General features: G+C 38.8%; 1 protein-coding gene across 3 annotated transcripts in view; it reads left to right on the top strand.

The window, feature by feature from the left end:
* itfg2 (integrin alpha FG-GAP repeat containing 2) overlaps window positions 1-22037 on the top strand; it is a 75798-nt gene extending 53761 nt beyond the window's left edge. For 2 of the 3 annotated variants that reach the window (XM_059978136.1, XM_059978138.1), the window contains exons 11-12: window positions 2109-2279; window positions 20369-22037. In XM_059978136.1, the coding sequence (XP_059834119.1) occupies window positions 2109-2279; window positions 20369-20502 (305 nt within the window). In that variant the 3' untranslated portion in view covers window positions 20503-22037. The remainder of the gene's footprint in view (window positions 1-2108; window positions 2280-20368) is intronic. The other variant, XM_059978137.1, reaches the window with a different exon arrangement.
* The last annotated feature ends 864 nt before the right edge of the window (window positions 22038-22901 follow it).

The following is a 22901-nucleotide window of genomic DNA, read 5'->3' on the forward strand; positions in this document are numbered from 1 at the left end:
ATAGTTTGTAATTATTTTGTGATATTGAATATAGATTATCCAATTGTAGTAATATCAGATTACAGCACCACCATTCCTTAATGTTTGCTTAATTTCAGTATGCATACAGTCAGTTTTAGGTTTATGAATCTGAGCATAGTATAATTCTCGTATCTTGCAATCAATTTGCTTCCTCAAAAGGCAAGCCTATCCCTTCTGTAATATAGGAGTAACTAGTAGGCCTATAAATTTCTTATTAGTTTCATCTAATTGACATCTTTAATTGATGGTTTATCAGGAAATCCACTAGAACTCCTGATTTAAAGTAAGTTCTGAATAATATGAAGTAAATAATTTAGTATATAATGAAATATTTCTGATCTCCTAGCATTGACATTAAAAGCAAAGTCGGCAATCTTCAAATTAGTTTCTTTTGTGATCAAGGCAATGACCTGGACTTGGTGATCATGATGAGCTGGCAGCATTCATCACCGACCTTGATTAAAATCTGTTTACTAACCTCCACCTGTGTCTTAGTGAGAATTGACACAAACTACTGGAGGGTGTTTATGTGGTGTTTCATTCACTTGTGTTGTATCACACATGCTTAAGGGTGCCATCGTGTGGAGTGATTAAAATAAGCCTTACCCACAAAAACAAAAAAAAAATCATTCTTTTGACTGATTATTTTTCAAATATGCCTGAACTGTTTTGACTATAAAAGCTTTCAATAAAAACATTAAAGGAACTTAAATAAGCCATTGCAAAGATTGATTTTTAAGAATCTTTGACAGTTAACAATATTCAAATGAACAAACCGTTTAAAATCTGCTTTGCTCCACTGAATGTCCTATTGTGGAAAACATGCTTTATAGCTCCTCAGATCTGGTGTAGAAATTGGGATCATAGACAGCAATTTCTAAATTCTATCATTATCAGACACTTGCAGAAATTCTGAAGGATTAAGCCAACTTCACGGAGCAATAAAGGCATGCTGTGTTATCTTCATTGCTATCTTCGTTATTATTATTACAATTATTATCCTTCAACCATCCTGCATCAACATGAGTAACTTCATTCACTAAATCTGAACTAATTCCACAACCTACAGATTCACTTTCAAGGGCTCGACAATTCATGTTCTCAGTATTATATATTTATATGTAAATACACTATTTGTCTTTTATGGCACTTTGGTTGCTTGTCAGTCTTTATGTATAGTTTTTCATAAATTCTATTGTATTTCTTTATTTTCCTGTAAATGCCTGCAAGGAAATGAATCTCAAGGTAGTATATGGTGACATATATATACTTTGATAATATATTTCCTTTGACTTTGACTTTATCTCAAAATGTAGGCCAGTTGTTTCAAGGGTTTTCTGCACATACATTCAGAAAATGCTGGAACTACTCAACAGGATATGTAGTTAACCCATAGTTAAATATATCAACAGCTTTAATTATAACAGTAAAAGTGTCATAGGCCTTTGTATATGTCCAAGTGAATCTGCCTGAGAAACGGCCACAGTGAGATGACACCTTATCTGAAACACAGTGCCTCTGACAATTCATTTGTTGTTGTGTTACATTAATTTCTTTCTCCAGGAGTTATTTAATAAACTCTTTTCTCACCCTTTAAAGCAGGGATTCCCAACCTGGGGTCCATGGACTCCTCACTAAATGGTAAGGGTCCATGAAATAAACAAAGGTTGTGATTCCCTACCTTAAAGGAAGAAACTTGCTAGGATAAACCTTTGGTTTTAATCACATATGAAAAACACCTAGCTGATTGTGAAGTACTTTAGGATTGCCCAGTGTCATATCATTGCAACTCATTGCCATTTCATCTGTCTGCCATTGTGCTCAGTTATTATTTTATCCCATGTATCCAGAACTTGCTCAGTGCCAGGGACTTCCTTGTGGAAAGTAGCATCTTTTCACTGGTTTTGGGTTAACATTGTTCAAAATGCCTCAAAATGACATTCTCTGAAAGATGTGACTGAATTAACATAGATTCTTTATCAATGGAGGTGGGGGTGTGGCTGTTTATGCTCTGCAAAACAGGTTTCTTAAATATAACACAGTATTCACCTTTCATTACTTACTGTTCTTTATTTTGACACATCCAGGCATGTACGCGTGCAAAAATGGTCGGAATAACCCTTGTTTGGTCTATGTCAGCTTCAACCACAAAATCTATGTTTACTGGAAAGTGGAGCTGGAGAGAATGGAATCTACCAACATTTTAAAGGTGCTGGAGACAGATGAGTTCAGGAAACTAATGCAAGCAATATCTATTGGTAGGTGCTTCAGTGGCTGCTTTTCTCATTGGTGTGAAGAACTATATGAAGAGTTATTGGTTAATTAAGTATGAAGAATTATTGGTTGTGCCCACATTATTTAAGGGTTAATTCAGAATCATTAAGCATATGAAATTGCCTTTTTCCCTTCCATTTTGTATTTGACTTCTCTCGCTTAATGAGGTAATCACAAGGTAGTGCTGGGTGTCATCAGCATACTCTGGCTCAGTTTGCCATAATGACTGATAGGAGTTTAAAAAAAAAGAATTTCTATAATTTAGCATCCTTTGCAAAGAATTACTGCAAATACACAGAAAGAAAAACTCAAAGAGACCAAAGGCATCACAGTTATTCAGACAGATTTTCTGAAGCTACGTCAATGTTAAAAATAGAGGGCTATGGGTAACCCTAGGTAACTTCTAAAGTAAATACATGTTCAACACAGCATTATGGGATGAAGGGCCTGTATTGTGCTGTAGGTTTGTGTTACTGAGAGTTAGGTATTTTATTACTAATATCCTTATCCCAGCGATGTTCAAAGCTCCATGCTCCTGTTGGTCATGAAAAGGCAGAGTCTTGAGGTAAGGGATTTAAAGGAGATCCTAGGGGGTAAGACTTTTTCATATACAGAGAGTGGTTGTTACCTGGAGTGTATCTGCCAGGAGAGATGGTAGAATCAGATAAAATTACTGTTTATGAGATATTTAGTCATGTACTTACAGTGGCTAGGCAAAGCGAAGAAAGATATGGTCCTAATGCAGGCACGTGCAGTTGGTAGGAAGCGCGTAGTGGCTGGAAGGCTCACACAATACTGCAGGACTCTATACCAATTATGGCTACACTGAAGAGACTGGCTGGATGAAAATTTGCCCATTTTACCCTTCCATTCCTTTATCTCTTTAGAAATGTGATTTACAATGATTCAGAAATTATTATGCATTAAATAATATATAAACCTTACCACCAGTAAAAATTAAAACTAAAGGAGTGTTCCCCACATTCTAAGACTTTAATAATGTAGAATCCTCAGGACTTTGCTGCCAAGCTGGCAAAAACCTAACATCTACAGTAAAACAGAAGTGATGAAATACTTGTTACATCAGACAAAATATATGGTGAGAGAAACCCTTAATATTTAGGGTAGAAGACCTTTCATAAACTATCCTAAATCAGGCATCTCGATGCCAATGCATCCATCTGCTTTGTTGCCCCATTTGTGCCCATTATCTACTCTACTACAAACACTACCTCCTCTTCTCCAAAGTCCTCCTCATTAACTGTAAGTACCAGTCTTAGCTTTTCCCCAGCAGCTTAACCCTTGTCTGCCTGTCAGGACTGGCTGTGCCTGGGAGGAAGAGCAAGTTCAAAATGAGATTGTGAATGAACACTGCCAAGCCACAGATTTTCATGTTCTGATAAGTAAATGGAAAAAAACCCCTGCTGTACCAGATGCAGCGATTCAGATCGACTGGTTTACTATAGGCCATCAGGATAGAGTCTCTCAAAAGCAGAGGTGGAGGAGTGTGCCTCATGATCATCTCTTCTTGGTGCACAGATATATCAGTGCTATCCCAATTCTGCTCACCGGACCTAGAATATCTAGCGGTTAAATGCCGTCCTTTTTACCTACTGCGGGCGTTCTCCAGGATCATTTTGGTAGCAGTATACATTCCATCTCAGGCCAATGTCAGTCAGGCTTCAGATGATCTGAGCAATGGGATCAGCATGCACACCCTTACACCTTCATCATCATTTTGGGAAATTTTAGCCAAGCCAGTCTGAAAAAAATCACTGAACGATTACCATCAACAGATCACTTGCAGTACTAGAGGATACAACCACATTAGACCATTGCAACACCACCATCAAGAATGCCTACTGTACTATTCCACTCCCTCACTTTGGGAAGTCTGATCATCTGGCTGTACTTCTACTCCCTGAGTATAGGCAGAGACTGAAGACTGCAGCACCAGTAATGAGGACCAGGAAGGTGTGGATAAGGGAAGCACAGAAGCACCTACAGGACTATTCTGAATTGATGAACTGGACTGTATTCAGGGATTCATCTTTGAACCTGGATGAATATGCTGTAGTTGTTACCAACTTCATTGAAACCTGTGTGGATGAGTGTGAGTCTGCAAAGACTTACTGTGGATTCCCAAACCAAAATCTGTGGATGAACCAGGAGATATGTCATCTGCTGAAGGCTGGATCTGTGACATTCAAGTCTGGTGACCCAGGCCTGTACCAGAAAACCAGGTATGATTTGCGAGGTCTCTTTCTAGGGCAAAGAGATAATTTTGAACAAGGTTGGAGGCAGCATTGGATGCACAGCAACTCTGGCAGGGTCTGCAAGCCATTACTTCCTACAAAATAAAACCTAATAGCATGAATGGCAGTGATGCTTCACTACCAGATGAACTCAATGACTTCTATGACCACTTTGAAAAGGAGAATATAACTACAGTTTCGAAGATCACTGCTGCACCTGAGGATCCTGTGATCTCTGTCTCAGAGGCCGTGTCTTTAAAGAGAGTGAAGCCTCACAAGGCAGAAGGTCCCGATGGAGTACCTAGTAAGGCCCTGAAAACCTGTGCCGACCAACTAATGGGAGTATTCAAGGACATTTTCAACCTCTCACTGCTACAGGCAGAAGTTCTCACTTGCTTCAAAAAGGCAATAATTATACCAATGCCGAAGAAGAATAATATGAACTGCCTTAATGACTATCGCCTGGCAGTGATGAAATGCTTTGAGAGGTTGGTCATAACCAGGCTGAACTCCTGCCTCAGCAAAGACCTGGATCCATTGCAATTTGTCTATTGCCACAATAGATCAACAGCGGATGCAATCTCAAAGGCTTTCCACACAACTTTAGACCACCTGGACAACACAAGCACCTATGTCAGGATGCTGCTCATCGACTATAGCTCAGCATTTAATACCGTCATTCCCACAATCCTGATTGAGAAGTTGCAGGACCTGGGCCTCTGTACCTCCCTCTGCAATTGGATCCTCGACTTCCTAATCGGATGACCACAATCTGTGTGGATTGGTGATAACATATCCTCCTCGCTGACGATCAACACTGGTGCACCTCAGGGATATGTGATTAGCCCATTGCTCTACTCTATACACATGACTGTTTGGCTAGGCATAGCTCATACGCCATCTATAAATTTGCTGACAATAGAGCCATTGTTGGTAGAATCTCAGATGATGACGTGAAGGTATATAGGAGTGAGGTGTGCCAACTAGTGGAGTGATGTCGCAGCAACAACCTAGCACTCAACATTAGCAAGAGCTGATTGTGGACTTCAGGAAGGGCAAGATGAAGGATCACAAACCAATCAGAAGTGGAGAGAGAGAGCAGTTTCAAGTTCCTGAGTGTCAAGATCTCTGAGGATCTAACCTGGTCCCAACATATCAATGCAGTTATACTTCATTAGGATTCTGAAGAGATTTGGTATATGAACAAATACACTCAAAAACTTCTATAGATGTACTGTGGAGAGCATTCTTACAGGCTGCATCACTGTCTGGTATGGGGGGGGGGGGCGCTACTGTACAGGACTGAAAGAAGCTGCAGAGGATTGTAAATTTAGTCAGCTCCATCTTGGGTACTAGCCTACAAAGTACCCAGGACATCTTCAAGGAAGGGTGTCTCTGAAAGGCAGCGTCCATTATTAAAGACTTCCAGCACCCAGGTAGGTACAGAAGCCTGAAGGCACACACTCAGCCATTCAGGAACAGCTTCTTCTCCTCTGCCATTCAATTCCTATATGGACATTGAACCCTTGGATACTACCTCGCTTTTTTAATATATATTATTTCTATTGTTTGCACTTTTTAAAATCTATTCAATATATGTATACTCTAATTGATTTACTTATTTATTATTATTTTATTTTGTTTTTTTTTCTGTTCTATATTGTGTATTGCATTGAACTGCTACTGCTAAGTTAACAAATTTCACAACACATGCCTGTAATAATAAACCTGATTCTGATGCTGATTCTTAAAAGGTCAGAAAGGGCAGACATCTGAAGTGTGGCTGGCTTTCCTAGTGCCTTAAACAGGATTCCTGATTCATTACTTCTGTGACTCTTGAGGCTTTCACTTTTCCTGGCTCCTATTAATTGGAAACTGCCTCCTGCTGAAATTTTTCCAGCAGACATTTTCCTGGTGTCAAACATTCTTCCAGTGCTGTGCAACAAAATTAGATGAGAGACAGCTATAAAATTGTAGGGGTGGAGATAGAGAGTACGAGCCAAAATCTCATCTTATGTCTTTGGGTCAACAATTAGCAATTGCATGATTTTCAAAAGGCTGCTAAAGCCAAAGGTTTATCAGAACGGTAGTAATAAATTAGAAGTATCCAAGATTATACTCTACATTATTTGCTATATTCCTCAGGCCAGCAAAGTTTTTACATTTGGCATGTCTGGGAGTGGGGCCTCCACAGTTGTCAAAGCCTTTTAGGGATGGATTTGACCATAAAGATCGGAAAAGCCCTGCTCTGTGCAGAGCCTCACCAGTAAGGTAGAAACTGGTTCCCCTTAGAGGCTGGACCTCAGTACCTTACTGGAATAAACAGTTTGGGGGTAGGCTAGACATAGAGCTCACAGGTCATCAAAAAATCTGGCTCCAAATATCATAATTCTTCAACTATGTTAATTCATTTGCCTTTGGTCTTTTACATTTTTGATTTTTTTTGTTTCTCACACTTCTCAATTTCCTCTGTTCTCTCTTTCCTTTCGGAATACTATTCTCCCCTATTCCTTCATTCTATTTTTTCCCTAGATCATTCTGTTTGCTCTCTTCTGCTCCTCTCTGTTACTGCATTTGTATATTTACCCCTTTACCCTCACTTAAATGCCATGTCATTCTAATATTTCATCCAGTGCTAATATTTACTACTGTTGCTGTTATTCATTTACTGATTGGATGTTTGAATTGGTATATTTTCTATCACAATGTACATGCTTATCTCTCCAAAAACATTATTCTTGAGTCTCACCATGCAGTTTTCTGCTCTACCAGGGCACTGTAATGGCCTTAAACAGAGTTACATGTGAAGAATCCTATGCTTGGCCCATTGTCCAAATTCCTTCTTGACTTTGCTGTTTCACACAGCCAGTCACATTAACTTCCTTCAAGTGACTTACCTTTCTTCTGCTTGATGTGATTACAATTATGTTGTAGTCTTTCCCATTTGCATAAGGTTGCATCACGGATCTTCCCTCAGTGCCCTTCCACCATCCGCCCCACACCACCCCACAACCCAGCTTTATCTGCCTATTTTCTTGGCAAATAGGGTTACATTTGACACTCGTGCTCCTTTTCTTCTGTTTATCTGAGGTGCATACTTGGGAACACTTTTATGGTGTCTTTCCAGTGCTAGCCACAAACTCTATGCACATGCTTATAGTTCCATCCTCCTCTTCAACCTGAACCAAACTGTGCAGCTTCTGGGGTTGTATTCCATCACAAGTTCAGCTTCAAAGCACCATAAGACCAAACAACATAGGAACATAATTAGGCCATTTTCTCCATTGATTCTGCTCTACCGTTCCATCGTGGCAGATTTATTATCCCTCTCAACTCCATTCTCCTGCCTGCTTCACTTAACCTTTGACACACTGATTAATCAAGAACATATCAGCCTCTGTCTTCAATATTCCCAAATGACTTGGCCTGCACAGCTGTCTGTGGCAATAAATTCCACAAATTCACTACCCTCTGGCTAAAATTCCTCCTCATACCTCTTCTAATTGTACGTCCCTCTATTCTGCAGTTGTACCCTCTGGTCCTAGACTCCCCCACTATGGAAACATCTTCTCCTTATTTACTTTATCCAGACATTTCAATATTTGATAGGTTGTAATCAGATCTCCTTCATTCTTCCAAACTTCAGTGAGTTCAGGCCCAGAGCCAACAAATGCTTCTCATATTTTAACTCTTTCATTCCTGGGATCATTACGGGAACATCCTCTGGAACCTCTTCAATGCCAGCAGATGTTTTCTTAGATAAGGTGCCTAAAATTGTTCATAATACTCCAAGTACGGTTTGATCAATGCCTTATAAAACCCTAGCATTACATCCTTGAAATGAATGCTAATATTGCATCTGCCTTCCTTATCACCGACTCAACCTGCAAGTTGATCTTTAGGGAATCCTACACAAGGACTCCCAAGACTCTCTGCACCTCTGATTTTGAATTTTCTCCCTATTTAGAAAGTAGCCCACACTTTTATTCCTTCTGCAAAGTGTACTTCTCCACATTATATTTCATCTGTCATGTCTTTGCCCTTTCTCCCAATCTGTCTTAATTCCTTGTGACTATCTACCTTAAAAGGCTTTTCATCTTCCCAAGCACCTCCTTAGTAATAGCAATGACACTCACTTCTGCTTCTGATGGACTCGAATCTCTGGCATACTGCGAGTGTCTTTCACAGTGAAGACTGATGCAAAATACTTATTAAGATCTTCCACCATTTCTTTGTCCCCCATTACTACCTCACCAGCGTAATTTTCCAGTGGTTCAATATTCAGTCTCATCTCTCATTTACTCTTTATATATCTGAGAAAACTTTTTGTATCCTCTTTTATATTATTGTCTAGTTTACATTCATGTTTTATATTTTCTCTCTTTATGGCTTTGTTGCTGCCTTTTGGTTTTCAAAAGTTTCACAATCCTCTCTACCTTCTCACTGATTTTTGCAATGTTCTCTCCTTTGCCTTACGGTGTATTTGACTTTCCATGTCAGCCATGGTTGCCTCATCCTTCCTTTAAAATACTTCTTCATCTTTGGGATGTACCTTTCTTATGTCTTCTGTGTTTCCCCTATAGATACCAGCCATTGCCGTTCTGTTGTCATCTCTGCTAGTGTTCCCTTCAAATCAAATTTCTTATACCTTTCTGATTCCCTTTCCTTCACTGTAATACTGATACGTTCAGTTTTATCTTCTTCTCAATGTCAAGTTGAATTCTATCATATTATGATCACTCCCTTCAAGGGTTCCTTTACCTTAGCCTTACTAATCAAATCTGGATCATTACACAAATGTCCAATCCAGGATTGTTGTTCCCTTAGTGGGCTCTACTATAGGCTGCTCTAAAAATCCATCTCATAGGCATTCCAAAAATTCTCTGTCTTGGGATTCAGCACCAACCAGGTTTTCCCAATCTACCTGCATATTGAAAACCCCATTATCATTGCAAACATTGCCCTTTTTATGTGCCTTTTCTATCTCCAATTGTAATTTGTATCCTATATCCTGGCTACTGTTCAGAGGCCTGTACATAACTCCCATCAGGGACTTTTTCCCCTTGTAAGTTCTTAACTCTACCCACAAAGATCCTACATCTTCTGATCCTATGTCACCTTTATCCAAGGACTTGAATTAATTTTTCCCCAATAGAGCCACCTCACTCGCTCTGACTTCCTGCCTGTCCTTTTGATACAATGTGTATCCTTATACTTGCTTTTTCCATCACATCATCTCCTTCCACATTTATGATGTTGCAAATCTTCGTACCATATTTGCTACTGAAACCCTATTAAAGTATTTATTTATTTAGAAAAACAGCACGAAACAGGCCTTTCCGGCTCAGTGAGCCGCGCTGCCCAGCAACCCACCTGTTTAACCCCAGCCTAATCACAGGACCATTTATAATGACCACTTAACCTACTAACAGGTACGTCTTTGGACTGTAGGAGGAAACCAGAGCACTTGATGGAAACCCATGCGTACACTGGATTTCAGGCTCAATTTTTCTAAAGCTTTTCTCTGTGGTCCTATTGGTGAGAGATCTTATCAATTGTGAATCTCTGTGTTATTGGATTAATTATCCCACTATATATTAACTTCACCAAAAAATTATTACATGCTTACTATTTTATGAAATAGTTACATTTACTCATTAATAATCTTTTCAAGGCTCCATTAAGCTCCATGACTATTTGAATCTTATAATTAATTGCAGTGTGGAAATTTTAACAATGTAAAAATTGTTAGGTGTACCTCTATGACAAAAATAAGGACCAATTAAGACTGTTCCTTCAAGTAGTGAATTATTGGAGATTTCAATAATATATTTTATCTTTTTTTAATTTATCCTGTTTGACTTTCTTCCACTTTTTTGATATATGTCTGGTCTGATATTAAATTTAATCATTCTGTTCCACCCTACTTCTCAGTCATTCCTACTTTTGTTCTTTTCTGGTGCGTATCATTGATTAATGTGAATACATGCATTTATCAGGATTTGAGTTGTTCATACCTTGCAGCCTTTCACAAATTTACACACATTACAAAAATTTTTGACCTGAGCAGTGTAGGAGAATGATTAATTTTTGAAAATTTGCGTACAGGATGCAAGGTTAAAAATCATTGTTTCCTGATGATCTTGCAGTTATTCCTTAGTTGTTTTAAAAAGCTTTTAGTATGTATGAGTTAAAGTGGTTCTCAAGGACAGATTGTTTAAGAGTGGGAGATTTCCTTCCATTCTTTTTACTTAAAAAAACATACAAAGCGATTTAAAGCAAAAAATAAAGTTTGAACCCCAACAATATTTGTGAATCAGATTTATTTCAACAATCAAGTAATTTCATGGTCATCTTAATTGACATTGAAATTTCAGTATTTAAAGTTCAGCGTTCAAAGTACATGTTTTATCAAAGTGCGGATACTATATACAACCTTGAGATTCGTCTCCTTACAGACAGCCATAAAAGAAAGAAACCCACTAGAGCCCATTAAAAAAAGACCGTCAAACACACAATGTGCAGAATAAAAACAAATTGTGCAAACAATAAAAGTAGGCAAATACCATTCGGAACTGAAGTTCATGGAAGTGAGACCACAGCCACGAAGCCAGTCATCACAGCAGCTGATCCAGTAGCTTGCTAGTTGCATGTCACAACCTCAGTTCAGCACAGCAATGAGTAAACTTCATGGAGCAGTGAGCTGAACACCAGCCCATCCCTCTCCTCTGGCTCAACATCCTGACCTTTCCAATCTGGTTCTTAAATCGGCCAAACCTCAGGTCATTCCTTGCTCCTGGACCTGGGCCCTGCTGCTTTGAAACACTCTTGGGGCTGGGCTCCGATGCTTTGATTCAGAGAGTACCTGACCTTTCCATTCTGGCCCAGTGCTTAAATCAGCAAAACAGCGGGTCATTCCTCATTCTCGGTCCCAGGCCTGGACCCCACATCCTTGACTCTACCACGCCTTGGTTCTGCATCATCAAATTGCCTTCAAGTCCGCTCCAGCAATGGCCGATCTTTGACTCATACCCCACTCCCGGGCCCCGGATCCTTGCTTCAGCCTGTACCCACCAGACCTGCACCTTTTGAGATTTCAGTTCACACTGCAAAAATGCCAGGTTGCTCAGGCAATTCAACAGTTCAACTCTGAAAGGGAAGTTTCAGGCTATTGATTGCAGTGATCATATCCGAGAAGTGAGATTAATACAGTCATTTATTGTTTTGTTTGCTGCTAGCAAGTCATCACTATTTGTTGAGTTAACTGAAGTTAAATTCTGTGTGCTGTGGTTTCATTCAATCATTTCTCTGGATTATCAGTGCAGGTTTTTAGGGTTTTAGAACATTAATCCCTGCAATGAATGAGCTGCCTGTTGCAGCAAACTTTACACCAATTACTTACTTACTTAGTTCATAAGTTTTCACCTGGTAATATGAGGAGAATAGTTCATTTCACAGAGTTCTTGAAGTTTGTGATTGCTTGCAAGCTGTACTTTTACACATTTGTATATTCGGGGCAATAAACGAAGAAAGTTAATTCAGGTGTTAATTACAAGCAGTCCCCTCTTATCGTAATCTTTGTCTTGTGACTGTCTCTGTGATACAAATCAACATTGTGTCACTGGATGGAACTTTTATATGGAGATTTTCCACCAAAACCATAATATTTATTTTAAGCTGTCAGAAATTCCTGACCATCCAGGAATTTGTTTATCTTTTTGGTATGAGTTAATTATTTGTGTCCCTATGTTAAGTTACAGAGAAAGGTTGAACAAGTTAGGTCTCTATTCATTGGAGCGTAGAAGGTTGAGGGGGGATTTGATCGAGGTATTTAAAATTTTGAGAGGGATAGATAGAGTTGACGTGAACAGGCTGTTTCCATTGAGGGTAGGGGAGATTCAAACTAGAGGACATGATTTGAGAGTTAGGGGGCAGAAGTTTAAGGGAAACACGAGGGGGTATTTCTTTACTCAAAGAGTGATAGCTGTGTGGAATGAGCTTCCTGTAGAAGTAGTAGAGTCCAGTTCAGTTGTGTCATTTAAGGTAAAATTGGATAGGTATATGGACAGGAAAGGAGTGGAGGGTTATGGGCTGAGTGCGGGTAGGTGGGACTAGGTGAGATTAAGGGTTCGGCACGGACTAGGAGGGCCAAGATGGCCTGTTTCCGTGCTGTGATTGTTATATGGTTATATGGTTATGTCCTTGCATAAATGTAACAGTGTGTTGGAGATAGTGAGTCTAAGAATCCCAGCAAGATTATGCTTCAAGTTATTTCTGGGACATCAAGGGAAAGAATGTTCCTATGGACCACACAAGAATAATGCGGATCATCATACAGCAACCTCCATTGCTGCTGGTTGGGGTAGTGCAATATATTGTCCAACCATAATCTGAAAATCTCTACTATACTCCACTCTGCAGCTTAAAGCAGAGCTTCAAAATTACAGCTGTCTCTTTGTGGATATGAATAGCACCCATACAAACTCTGATAGGGATATCAGAATCCAAATTGCGTCAATATTGTTTTTTTCAGATGGAAAGAATCTTTGTAGTAGTGGCAGGACAGTTTTCAGAGAAATACAAGGGCGTTATGTTCCTTTAAAAACAGATATATTTGGCAATGGGTTATGTGAAGGCCAAGCAGTTTTTTTTTTGCATTCTCTGGAGATATTTCTAAATTTTCAGGTTGTAAAAACATGATAAATTGCTATATTATCTAAAAATATTAACTGTGGGAACAAGAGTTTTGTCTGACATTTACCCCTTGCTAATGAAAAACCAGCTCTACTCATGGTTTGTTTCCCTTGAGAATCTACTGAGTTAAACTGTTAACATTTGAGGGAGAAGGAAGCATATGCCTTAAAACTGGTCAAAGAGAACTGCATTTCTACGTTTTCATCATTCTATTATATTAAATACTGTGAACCATGTTTCTTGCTGGAGGTGTAGAGAGCAGTCAAGTTAAAACCACATTAAAGTGATTTAGAAAATATCATCAATCTAAAAGCCATCATAGTCTTCACTTTCCAAAGCAGCAAACCAACAAGCTGACCCCAGCAAACCAGAGGTCACAGCCTCAGAATAGAGGGGCATCCTTTTAGAACAGAGATAAGGAGGAATTGGTGAATCCGTGGAATTCTTTGCCACAGGCAGCTGTGGAGGCCAAGTCTTTATATATTTTTAAGGCAAAGTTTGATAGGATTTTTGATTGGTCAGGGCATGAAGAGATACGGAGAGAAGGCAGGAGATTAGGGCTGAGAGGAAAATTGGATCAGCCATGATGAAATGGCAGAGCAGACTCAATGGGCCAAAAGGCCTAATTCTGCTCCTATATCTTATGGTCTAAGCTCAGTAAACAAGCTGAATTTACAGCCTTCAGGGGCAAACCATATTCCCCTCAGAGTAACAAGAAACAACAGAAAAAGACAAAGAAAGATGGGAAGATTTGGTCTTGACTAAAAGTCAACAATCCTCCCCTTTCTAAAACTTTGATTTCACCTTACAATGCTTATAGCTTTCATGAATTCTGAGCCCAATATGATCATGAATTCTTTTATTGCATTTTTTCTCAGCGGTATTTTCTTTAGCCAAGGTGTCTTCAGCACAGACTGTGGGTTCTTTATCTCTTTCCCAGTATTCATGATCCACTTTCCCCTGCTCTTTTATCCTCTCTTGATCTTCTTGATGTTGGCAGCCTTGAATTCTCCAGTCCCTGTTCACTCTAACTTATTGCTGTGAACTTGCATATCACCTTTTGTTGAGGACAAATCCTGGAGTAACAAACAGACCTTTATCTTGCAGAGTCCAAATGTTAGCTCTCAGACATGTCCTCAAACCAACCCTTGGACCATGACTCCACGGACCATGACTGTCCTCCTTTTTCTCTCACTCCCTGATCTACTCAATTCCTCTTCACCCACCCCAGCCATCCAAGACCCTGTTTCTTTCTCCTCCACCCACTCTATCTGCCCATCATTACATACTCCTACTTCCCCACTGGTCCCACCTGCCCACTCAATTTCCTCATTTCATTCTAAGCTCCTCCTTCCTTTCTTATCAGATTCCATTATCTGCAGCCCTTTGTAGCCTTTACTTATCACTTTCCAATCTCCATTGCTATTTTCTCTCTTCCCTTCTCCATCTGCCCATTGACCCTTGTCACCTGGATCTGCCTATTACTTGTTACTCTTGCTCTGCCCCTTCCCTTCAATTATTTATACTGCTGTCTTCCCACTATCTTTCATACTAGATTAGAAGTCTCAACTCAAAATGTCAACTGCCTGTTTCTCTTCCCATATGCTACCTGATTTGTTAGTTCCTCTAGCATCTTCTCTGTTGCTCCATCTCAGCTTCTACCCAAGGTACCCACTATCATGTAAACCAGTCTTCATCCAATTTCATTCTGAGAACATTAGATATAGCATCAGGTGACATCCCACACATAATTCTGAAGATCTCCACTTAACCTCTAGTCGAATTATTCCAATGCAGCCACAACACTGACAGTATGAATATTTGACAGGTATGATCTATTCACAGTGGAAAAAGAAAACAAATTCATTTGGGCCATTTACCACCCATTAATTTCTCAGCTCAGGAATGTAATGTGCACAGTGTCAGCACATACCAATAACCTGCTCCCTTTAGAGTTCAATGTGGGCTTTGTATGGAGTACTCAGCTCAGACCTGAGTTCAAATATGGCACAAAGAACAGATGAGGTAAGTATTTTAACCATTTATGGCCAAATAAGGTCATTGTGCCTCAAGGGGAAAACACTCCTATAGGTGTGAATATCACCAGTAGTCTGTCCTGGTCCAACCACATTGATGTCATGGCCAGGAAAGCTCACCAACACTTGTACTTCCACAGGAGGCTGAAGAAATTTTGCATGTCTCCATCAACACTTTTTATTGATGTACCATGGAAAGCATTCTGTCTGGATGCATCACAAACGTGAGAGAATCTGTAGATGCTGGAAATCCAAAGCATTTTCTGTCTGGATGCGCAATGTCTTGGAATGCAAATGATCTGCACATGACCTTAAGAAAAAGAGAGTTAAGCAAAGTTCAGCACACCACATGGATCAGCTTCCCCCCTATGAACTGCCTCGGTAAAGCAGCCAGCATAATAATAAAAAAAAACTCCCACCTTGGACATTCTCCCTTCTCCCATCAGCAGAGGTTACAAAAGCCTGAAAACACATACACCAGGCTCAAGGACAACATCTATCCCACTGCTATTAGACTCTTGAATGGACTTCTTGTAAGATGAGATGGACTCTTGGCTTCATTATCTACTTTATCATTTTGCACTTCATTATTTAGCTGCACCGTACTCTTTTGGTAGCTTTTACAATTTCTTCTGTACTGTTACTGTTTTATCATGTTGTGTCTCAATGCATTATGTAATGATTTGATTTATATGAACAGTAAGCAAGAGAAGCTTTTCACTGTATTTTGGTACATATCACATTTCAGTGAATCATGGCTGAAGGATTGAGAGTTGAATGTCCAAGGTTACATGTTGTGTTGGAGGGATAAGAAGGTAGGCACAGGGGGGTGGGGTGGCTCTGCAGGAAAAGAATGGCATCAAAACAGTAGAAAGATGTGAAATAGGATTGGAAGATGTTGAATCATTCTGGACTGAGTTAAGAGAGTTTGTTGAATACCTATGAGATAGCTTTTTAGAGCAGTTTGTTATTGAGCCTACTAGGGGATCAGCTAGTACTGGTGATTAGGGAGCTTAAGGTAAAAGAACCTGTGGAGGCAGTGATCACAATATAATTGAGTTCAACTTCAAATTTGATAGGGAGAAAGTAAATTTAATGTAGTAGTTTTTCAGTAGAGTAAAGGAAATTACAGCGGTATGAGAGAGGAGCTGGCCAAATAAATTGGAAGGAGATGCTGGCAGGGATGACAGCAGAGCGGTGATGGCGTGAGCTTCTGGGAAAAATTAGGAAGATGCAGGATAGATTTATTCCAAAAATAAGAAATACTCAAATGGCGGAATATTCAACTGTGGCTGATAAGGGAAGTCAAAACTAAAAGTAAAAGAGATGGCATATACAACAACGCAAAAATTAGTGGGAAGACAGGATTGGGAAGCTTTTAAAAACCTACAGGGAGCAACTAAAAGAATTATTAGGAGGGAAAAGATAAAATATGAAAGCAAGCTAGCAAACAATATCAAAGTGGATAGTAAATGCTTTTTCAAGTATGTAAAAAAAATAAAAGGGAGATGAGAGTAGATATAGGACTGCTAGAAAATGAGGCCGGAGAAATAATAATGAGGGACAAGGAGATGGCAGATGAACTAAATGAGCATTTTGCATCTATCTTCACTGTGGGAGACACTAACAGTGTGCTAGATGTTGAAGGGTGTCAGGAAAGAGAAATGAGTGCAGTTACTATTACAAGGGAGGAGGTGCTCAAAAAGCTGAAAGACCTAATGGTACATAAATCACCCGGATCAAATGAACTGCACTCCAGGGTTCTGAAAGAGGTAGCGGTAGAGATTGTGGAGGTATTAGTAATGATCTTTCAAGAATCATTAGATCCTGGCATGTTTCCAGAGGACTGGAAAATTGCAAATGTCACTGCACTCTTTAAGAAAGGAGGAAGGCAGCAGAAAGGAAATTGTAGACCAGCTAGCCTGACCTCAGTGGTTGGGAAGATGTTGGAATAAATTGTTAAGGATGACATTATGGAGTACTTGGTGACACAGGACAAGGTCAGCAAGCTTTCCTTAAGGGAAAATCTTGCCTGATGAACAGTGCCAGACAATGACCATCTTCAAAGAAAGGCTCTTAACTATCTACCCTCGATATACTATTGCATGCCCCTTGCCATTAACATTCTGGGAATCATAATTGACCAGAACTCAACTGAGTTCTATACTTACTGTGCCCACAAGAACAGGCCAGAATTTGAGTATCTGTTGATTTACTTCTTAGTACCTCATAGCTTTTCTACTGTTTACAAGGCATCAGTCAGGAGTATCATGAAATTCTTGCCTCTTGTGTTTGTCCAAACAGCTGTCAAAAATCTCTACCAGCAAGAAGAATAGTGTAGCAAGCTGTACAGCTTCCTGAGTTGGAAGAATATCAACAGTCCTTCATTGTTGCTGGGTCTAAATCCTAGAATGTTCTTCCCAACCTCACAGCCAGGGCATCCTTACTGGAATAAATGCAGTGTTGGAAAGAAGTACAGGCAGTCCCTGAATTGCGAACGTCCAACTTACCAACAACTCGTAATTATGAACGGAGGGAGGAGAACGCTGTCCACCATTTTAAGTCAGACTATGACACCGTCAGCCATTTAAAGTTGGATCACGATGCCATCCACCATTTTAAGTTTATGCCATTAACACTGTGTTGAGTGTGTAACTTTATATTTGGCTTAAATATTTCTTAGCAAGATTCACCCTGACCCCCCCCCCCCCCACTTTCCCAGTCAGCACTACCCCTGCTTGTCCTATTTAACCTGTCTCAGTGCAGGGGACTTTAGGACCTGGAGCAGCAGAGGACCCGCGGCTGCTGCTGAATCTGCAGTTTTCTGTTCCGTTGATGGAAAATGATCGCGATTGAAAATTAAGTGGAAATAATAAAGCGAGCAGAAAGAGGTGAAATGCCATCAGTCATTGGAAAAGCGTTAGGCTACAGTTAGTCAACGATCAGAACAATTTTAAAGGATACAGCTAAAGGATGAAGTGTGAACAATGGAGCATGTGAAAGGCCCTGCCCCGATGAAAGCTACAATTATTACTAAGCAATGAAGTGGTTTAATTATTGAAATACATATGTTTCTTAAGTGTTATATGCATAGAAAGGTAAAATATATACTAAGACAAATGTTTGACTAACTGACGCTAAATAATACCTGGATGTACCTGTTCCGACTTACATACAAATCCAACTTAAAGGCGGACTCAGGAACGGAACTCATACGTAACCCGGGGACTGCCTGTATCTCACCATTTTCTCAAGGGTCATTAGGGATACGTTATTATATGGTAGTCTTGCCAGCAATGCCCAGATCCTGGAAACTGATTAAGTGGAAAAAGTAAATAGAGACGGTTAGAGGAGGGTATCTCAGTTTTGGAGGAAATTTTTAATAAAGCTTCAGAGAGCACTTTAAAGATAACTAAGAAAGTAACAAACAGAAACCAAGAAAGATTTATGGCACTTTGAAATTTTCTGATCATTCTATAATCAATCTGCCCAATCAATCTGAATTATGAAAACTTTGTTGATCTTGAGCCATAAATTTACTTGTATTGGACTCAAGTTTCCATCATGCTCTGGAGTAGAGAATTACAAAAATTCACAATATTCTCCTGATAATCTCAGTCCAAAATAGCTGGACTCTTGTCCTGGGTTACTGTCCATGGTTCCTTCTGGGTAAATAGTTCTGGAAAGTATAGATTGATCCTTCTTAACCTTCTATCATAGGGCAAGCTTTGCATCCCAGAAATCAATCTTGTGAAGTTTTTTTAACATGATTTTGAAGTTAAGTTACAGTACATTCTTCCTGAAGTATAGAGAGCAAAACTGATCATCTAAAACCAAGAACTGTTCTCTCTGAGACTGAAAGACCAGAGAATTATGTTGCAGGCAGAAACGAATAAAGGGAACCTTATTGTTGATGGAAGCAATGGAGCACCTCATCATTTTGATGAAGTGGATGTAGCTGAACAAAATGTTCCCTAAAAGATTGCTTCTTTATCTTTAATAACTCTTTGAAAGCACAATAAGCTTAAAACCAGTTCTCAGTCATGGCAACAGTATTTACCATGTTAGGTGAGACCTGTTATTTCTTCATGGGCTAAGAGTGGATCAGGCTGGAATGTCAGCTGGTTTTCAATCCAGGAAAAACAAGCCCAATTGCATATCAGATATGGAACAAGTCACCTGTCTTAGAGATGAGAGCTGAGACAGTACAAGAAAAACTTAATAAATAAAGATATTTGTGGAAAAATGTTCTGAGACAGCATATGATGGCAAAGTCCCACAAGCTGTGATATGATTTATTGGAAAAAGTACTGGCACACTGCCCGTAATCTTCCATCTATTCATGTACATAAGAAATGCCAAAAAAACACCTGATGCGTGACAGACAAGCTTAGAAAATCCTTGTAATTTATATATTTAACAGATAAATGAAAATAGCACGACACAGGAATTAATCATGAGTGACTAAGTAAAAGTGTACACAGATGCAGAATGTGTAATGTATTATATATTTAAATGTTCCATGCTGTTAGTATTTCATACCCATGAAACCTGCAAGTTGTATTGCAAACACATGTCATAAAGATTACATGTAAGGACTGTTTAAGCAGAGAGAGGAAAGACACTTTTGGAAACTCAAGGCTAACAACTTTTTTAAAAAAATAAAAGCTCTCCTAGATTTTTTAACTGGAAAAGAATTTGAAATACAAATACTGGACCAAGCAGTAAATTTCCTGTGATCGTAACCAACAGGAAAAGAATTAGCAGTCTAAAAGCAACACTAAAACAATAAGTACTAGCTGTTTGAGGAAAGCAAAACAAACTGAATAATGCTAAGTCTGAGTTTCCAAAAGCAAATGTTGAAATCACTGGATGTGAGAGAGTTTACTGAGCAAGCAACTTCCACCAGATTGAATGTTTAATTTCCCAAATTCTATTTTTTAGATTCTCAAGAGTGGGATAGGTTTTATGGCAATTTTGTACTTTATTTTTTACAGACCAGTTTGTAAATGATTTACAATTTACTTGGGTTAAATGGAGATTAAAACCATGGCTGACACCTTCATATTTTGTTTCCTTGCATTGCAGATGCAAGTAACAACAGTGCTGTCCAGGCAATGCTACACCAGACGCTCTACTTTCCTGATCAGCTTGACGACGTAGCCTTAAGGAGGATAAGCAGCACAAAAAATGATGAGTTGGAACGGTATACTAAACTGTAAGCTGTTCGAGGAAAAAATAAATTAAATGATTTTTAATAATAACAAAGTTTATGAGTCACCAAAATAGCTTCCACATCATGAACCTACAGTTAAACAGTTATAAACTGTCTGAACAAAGGAGAAAGTGTTTGACTACTTATTAAGTCAACAATGCTCATTCTCATATGTTTGTTCGTGTTGTATGATATAAGCGATCATGGTCTTTCCATGACCATAATAGTTCTTGACAAATTTTTGTACAGAACTGGTTTGGGCAGTGTCTTTACAAGATTATTAATACTCTTCAGAGATTGTCTTGCCTGGCGTCAGTGGTCACATAACTAGGACTTGTGTTATGCACCAGCTGCTCATACGATGTTCCACCATCTGCTCCCATGGCTTCACATGACCCTGATTTTGGGGGGGGGGAGGGGGCTAACCAGGTGCTAAATATTGCCTGTGGGTCATCTGCAGGCTGGCAGAGGGAAGAAGCGCTTTACACCTCCTTTGATGGAGACATATCTCCACCCTGCCACCCATATGTAATCAACATACAACGATAAAGCTAATATAAAAGAATGTTTTAACATAGTGTTGAAAAATAAAATTTTATCCAGAATTCTACGTGAGATTACCTTTATTAGTCATCTGTATCTACACTTGTGGACAAATACCAAACAAAAATATTGCTTCCATTGTGAAGAATTGTAAAACTGAAGAAAAATTTTGCTATAGTTCACCATATCCCAATTTAGGACAGTCTGTACTGTGTATGAAGTTTGGCATACCAAAAATTACTTGAGTAAGGAAGAATTAGAAGAGAAGACAGTATATCAAGGTAATTGAAGTTATTGAACAATGTACTTATTGGGAGATGTAAATAACTTAGAGAGCTAAATTGACTTGCAAACACAGCAAGCTGAAGCTCAAAAGGTCTTGTTTGTGTCAAAGCATGTAAAATGCTATTGGACCCATGATATTGATCCAGAGGTTCTTCAAAAAACTGGAATGAGGCATGATTATTTTAATTATAGTCATTTTATTTGATGTCCATAACAATTAAAAAAATACTACCCAATTTACTCTACCGTGAGCAAAAGTGAAGGAGGAGAGCAAAGGTAATGACAAAAGCAAAGAAGTCATGCTTGTCTTACACTAAAAACAAACTCACTAGGGAGATGAAACAAATTTATCTCATCTATCAAATGAATCATGACAAAGGATTTTGGCCCAAAACATCGACTGTTTATTCATTTCTGTGCCTGACCTGCTGAGTTCCTCCAGCATTTGGTGTGTGTTATTTTGGATTTCCAGCATCAGCAGACTTTCTCTTGTTTATGATAAATAAACCACATTTAAGTGATAAGTTAACTATGAAATAGCCAGATTTACTGGTGAAACTTCCAGAAAATTACAGAATCAGCTTTACTACAATTAATTCACTGAACAATTTTACACACAGGTGATTACATAATTTTTTTTAGCAAACATAGGAAAGTTAAGCTACAAGTAAAATGATAGTTTTACATTAATCCAACAATGCCAAAATCTTCTGGAGTAGCAATGTACAAAGCAAGTACAATGTTTCATTCTATTGTTAGATGTGATTGTAATAAAATATGTTTAATGTGCAATTCTCAGATAAAATTTCACATTGAAGACTTTGCACACAGTTTTGTTTACCAAAACATAATGGATACATTAATATCATGAAAATGGTCTTCAAATGGGAATGCTTTCATCTAGAGTAAGAAGATTGAACTCTGCTGACAGATAAGTCAAATCAATGTCTTTTAGCCCTGAAAGAAGGGCACTGAGTAGAACTTAAGTAGAAAACAAAATAATCTGACCAAAGGGAAAACATTATAAAATATATTAGGATAATAGAAGAAAGTAGCTTGTTCAAATGGGTGCAGTAAAGATTTCTCGCAGATATTGTCACATTAAGCAAATCAATGCTATTTTGTAACAAATGGAGAGTATTGAATAGAAATTTAATAGAAAAACAATTTACTTGGCTAAAGGGAGAATAATACAATTTGCATATATTATGATTGAACAAAGTAGCTTTTGTTAAAATGATTGAAATAACATTTTCAGTGAGATAACATAAAAATAATTCCATGCACGAAGAACATTTAGGTAAAGCAGTAAAGAGGATAACACTTTGTTCATTGAAGGAATGAGTGTGTGGAGGGCAGAACATTCTTCTGTTCTTGTAAATGAACTGAGTAGATCTCTTATCATCTACATCTAATGTGATAGAAGGTACAAATATGTGATGTTTGATACACATCTTCTGAAACAAATGCAAATAATTCTTAGACACTCTACTGAGGTGTGCACGTGAGTTGTTGAAGAGAGATAATGAATATCTGCAGGAAAGATATGGGAAGGTCTGTGGGCCAGTGCTCATCTTA

The sequence above is a fragment of the Hypanus sabinus genome, chromosome 8 (genome assembly GCF_030144855.1).
Source record: "Hypanus sabinus isolate sHypSab1 chromosome 8, sHypSab1.hap1, whole genome shotgun sequence".
Lineage (NCBI taxonomy): Eukaryota > Metazoa > Chordata > Chondrichthyes > Myliobatiformes > Dasyatidae > Hypanus > Hypanus sabinus.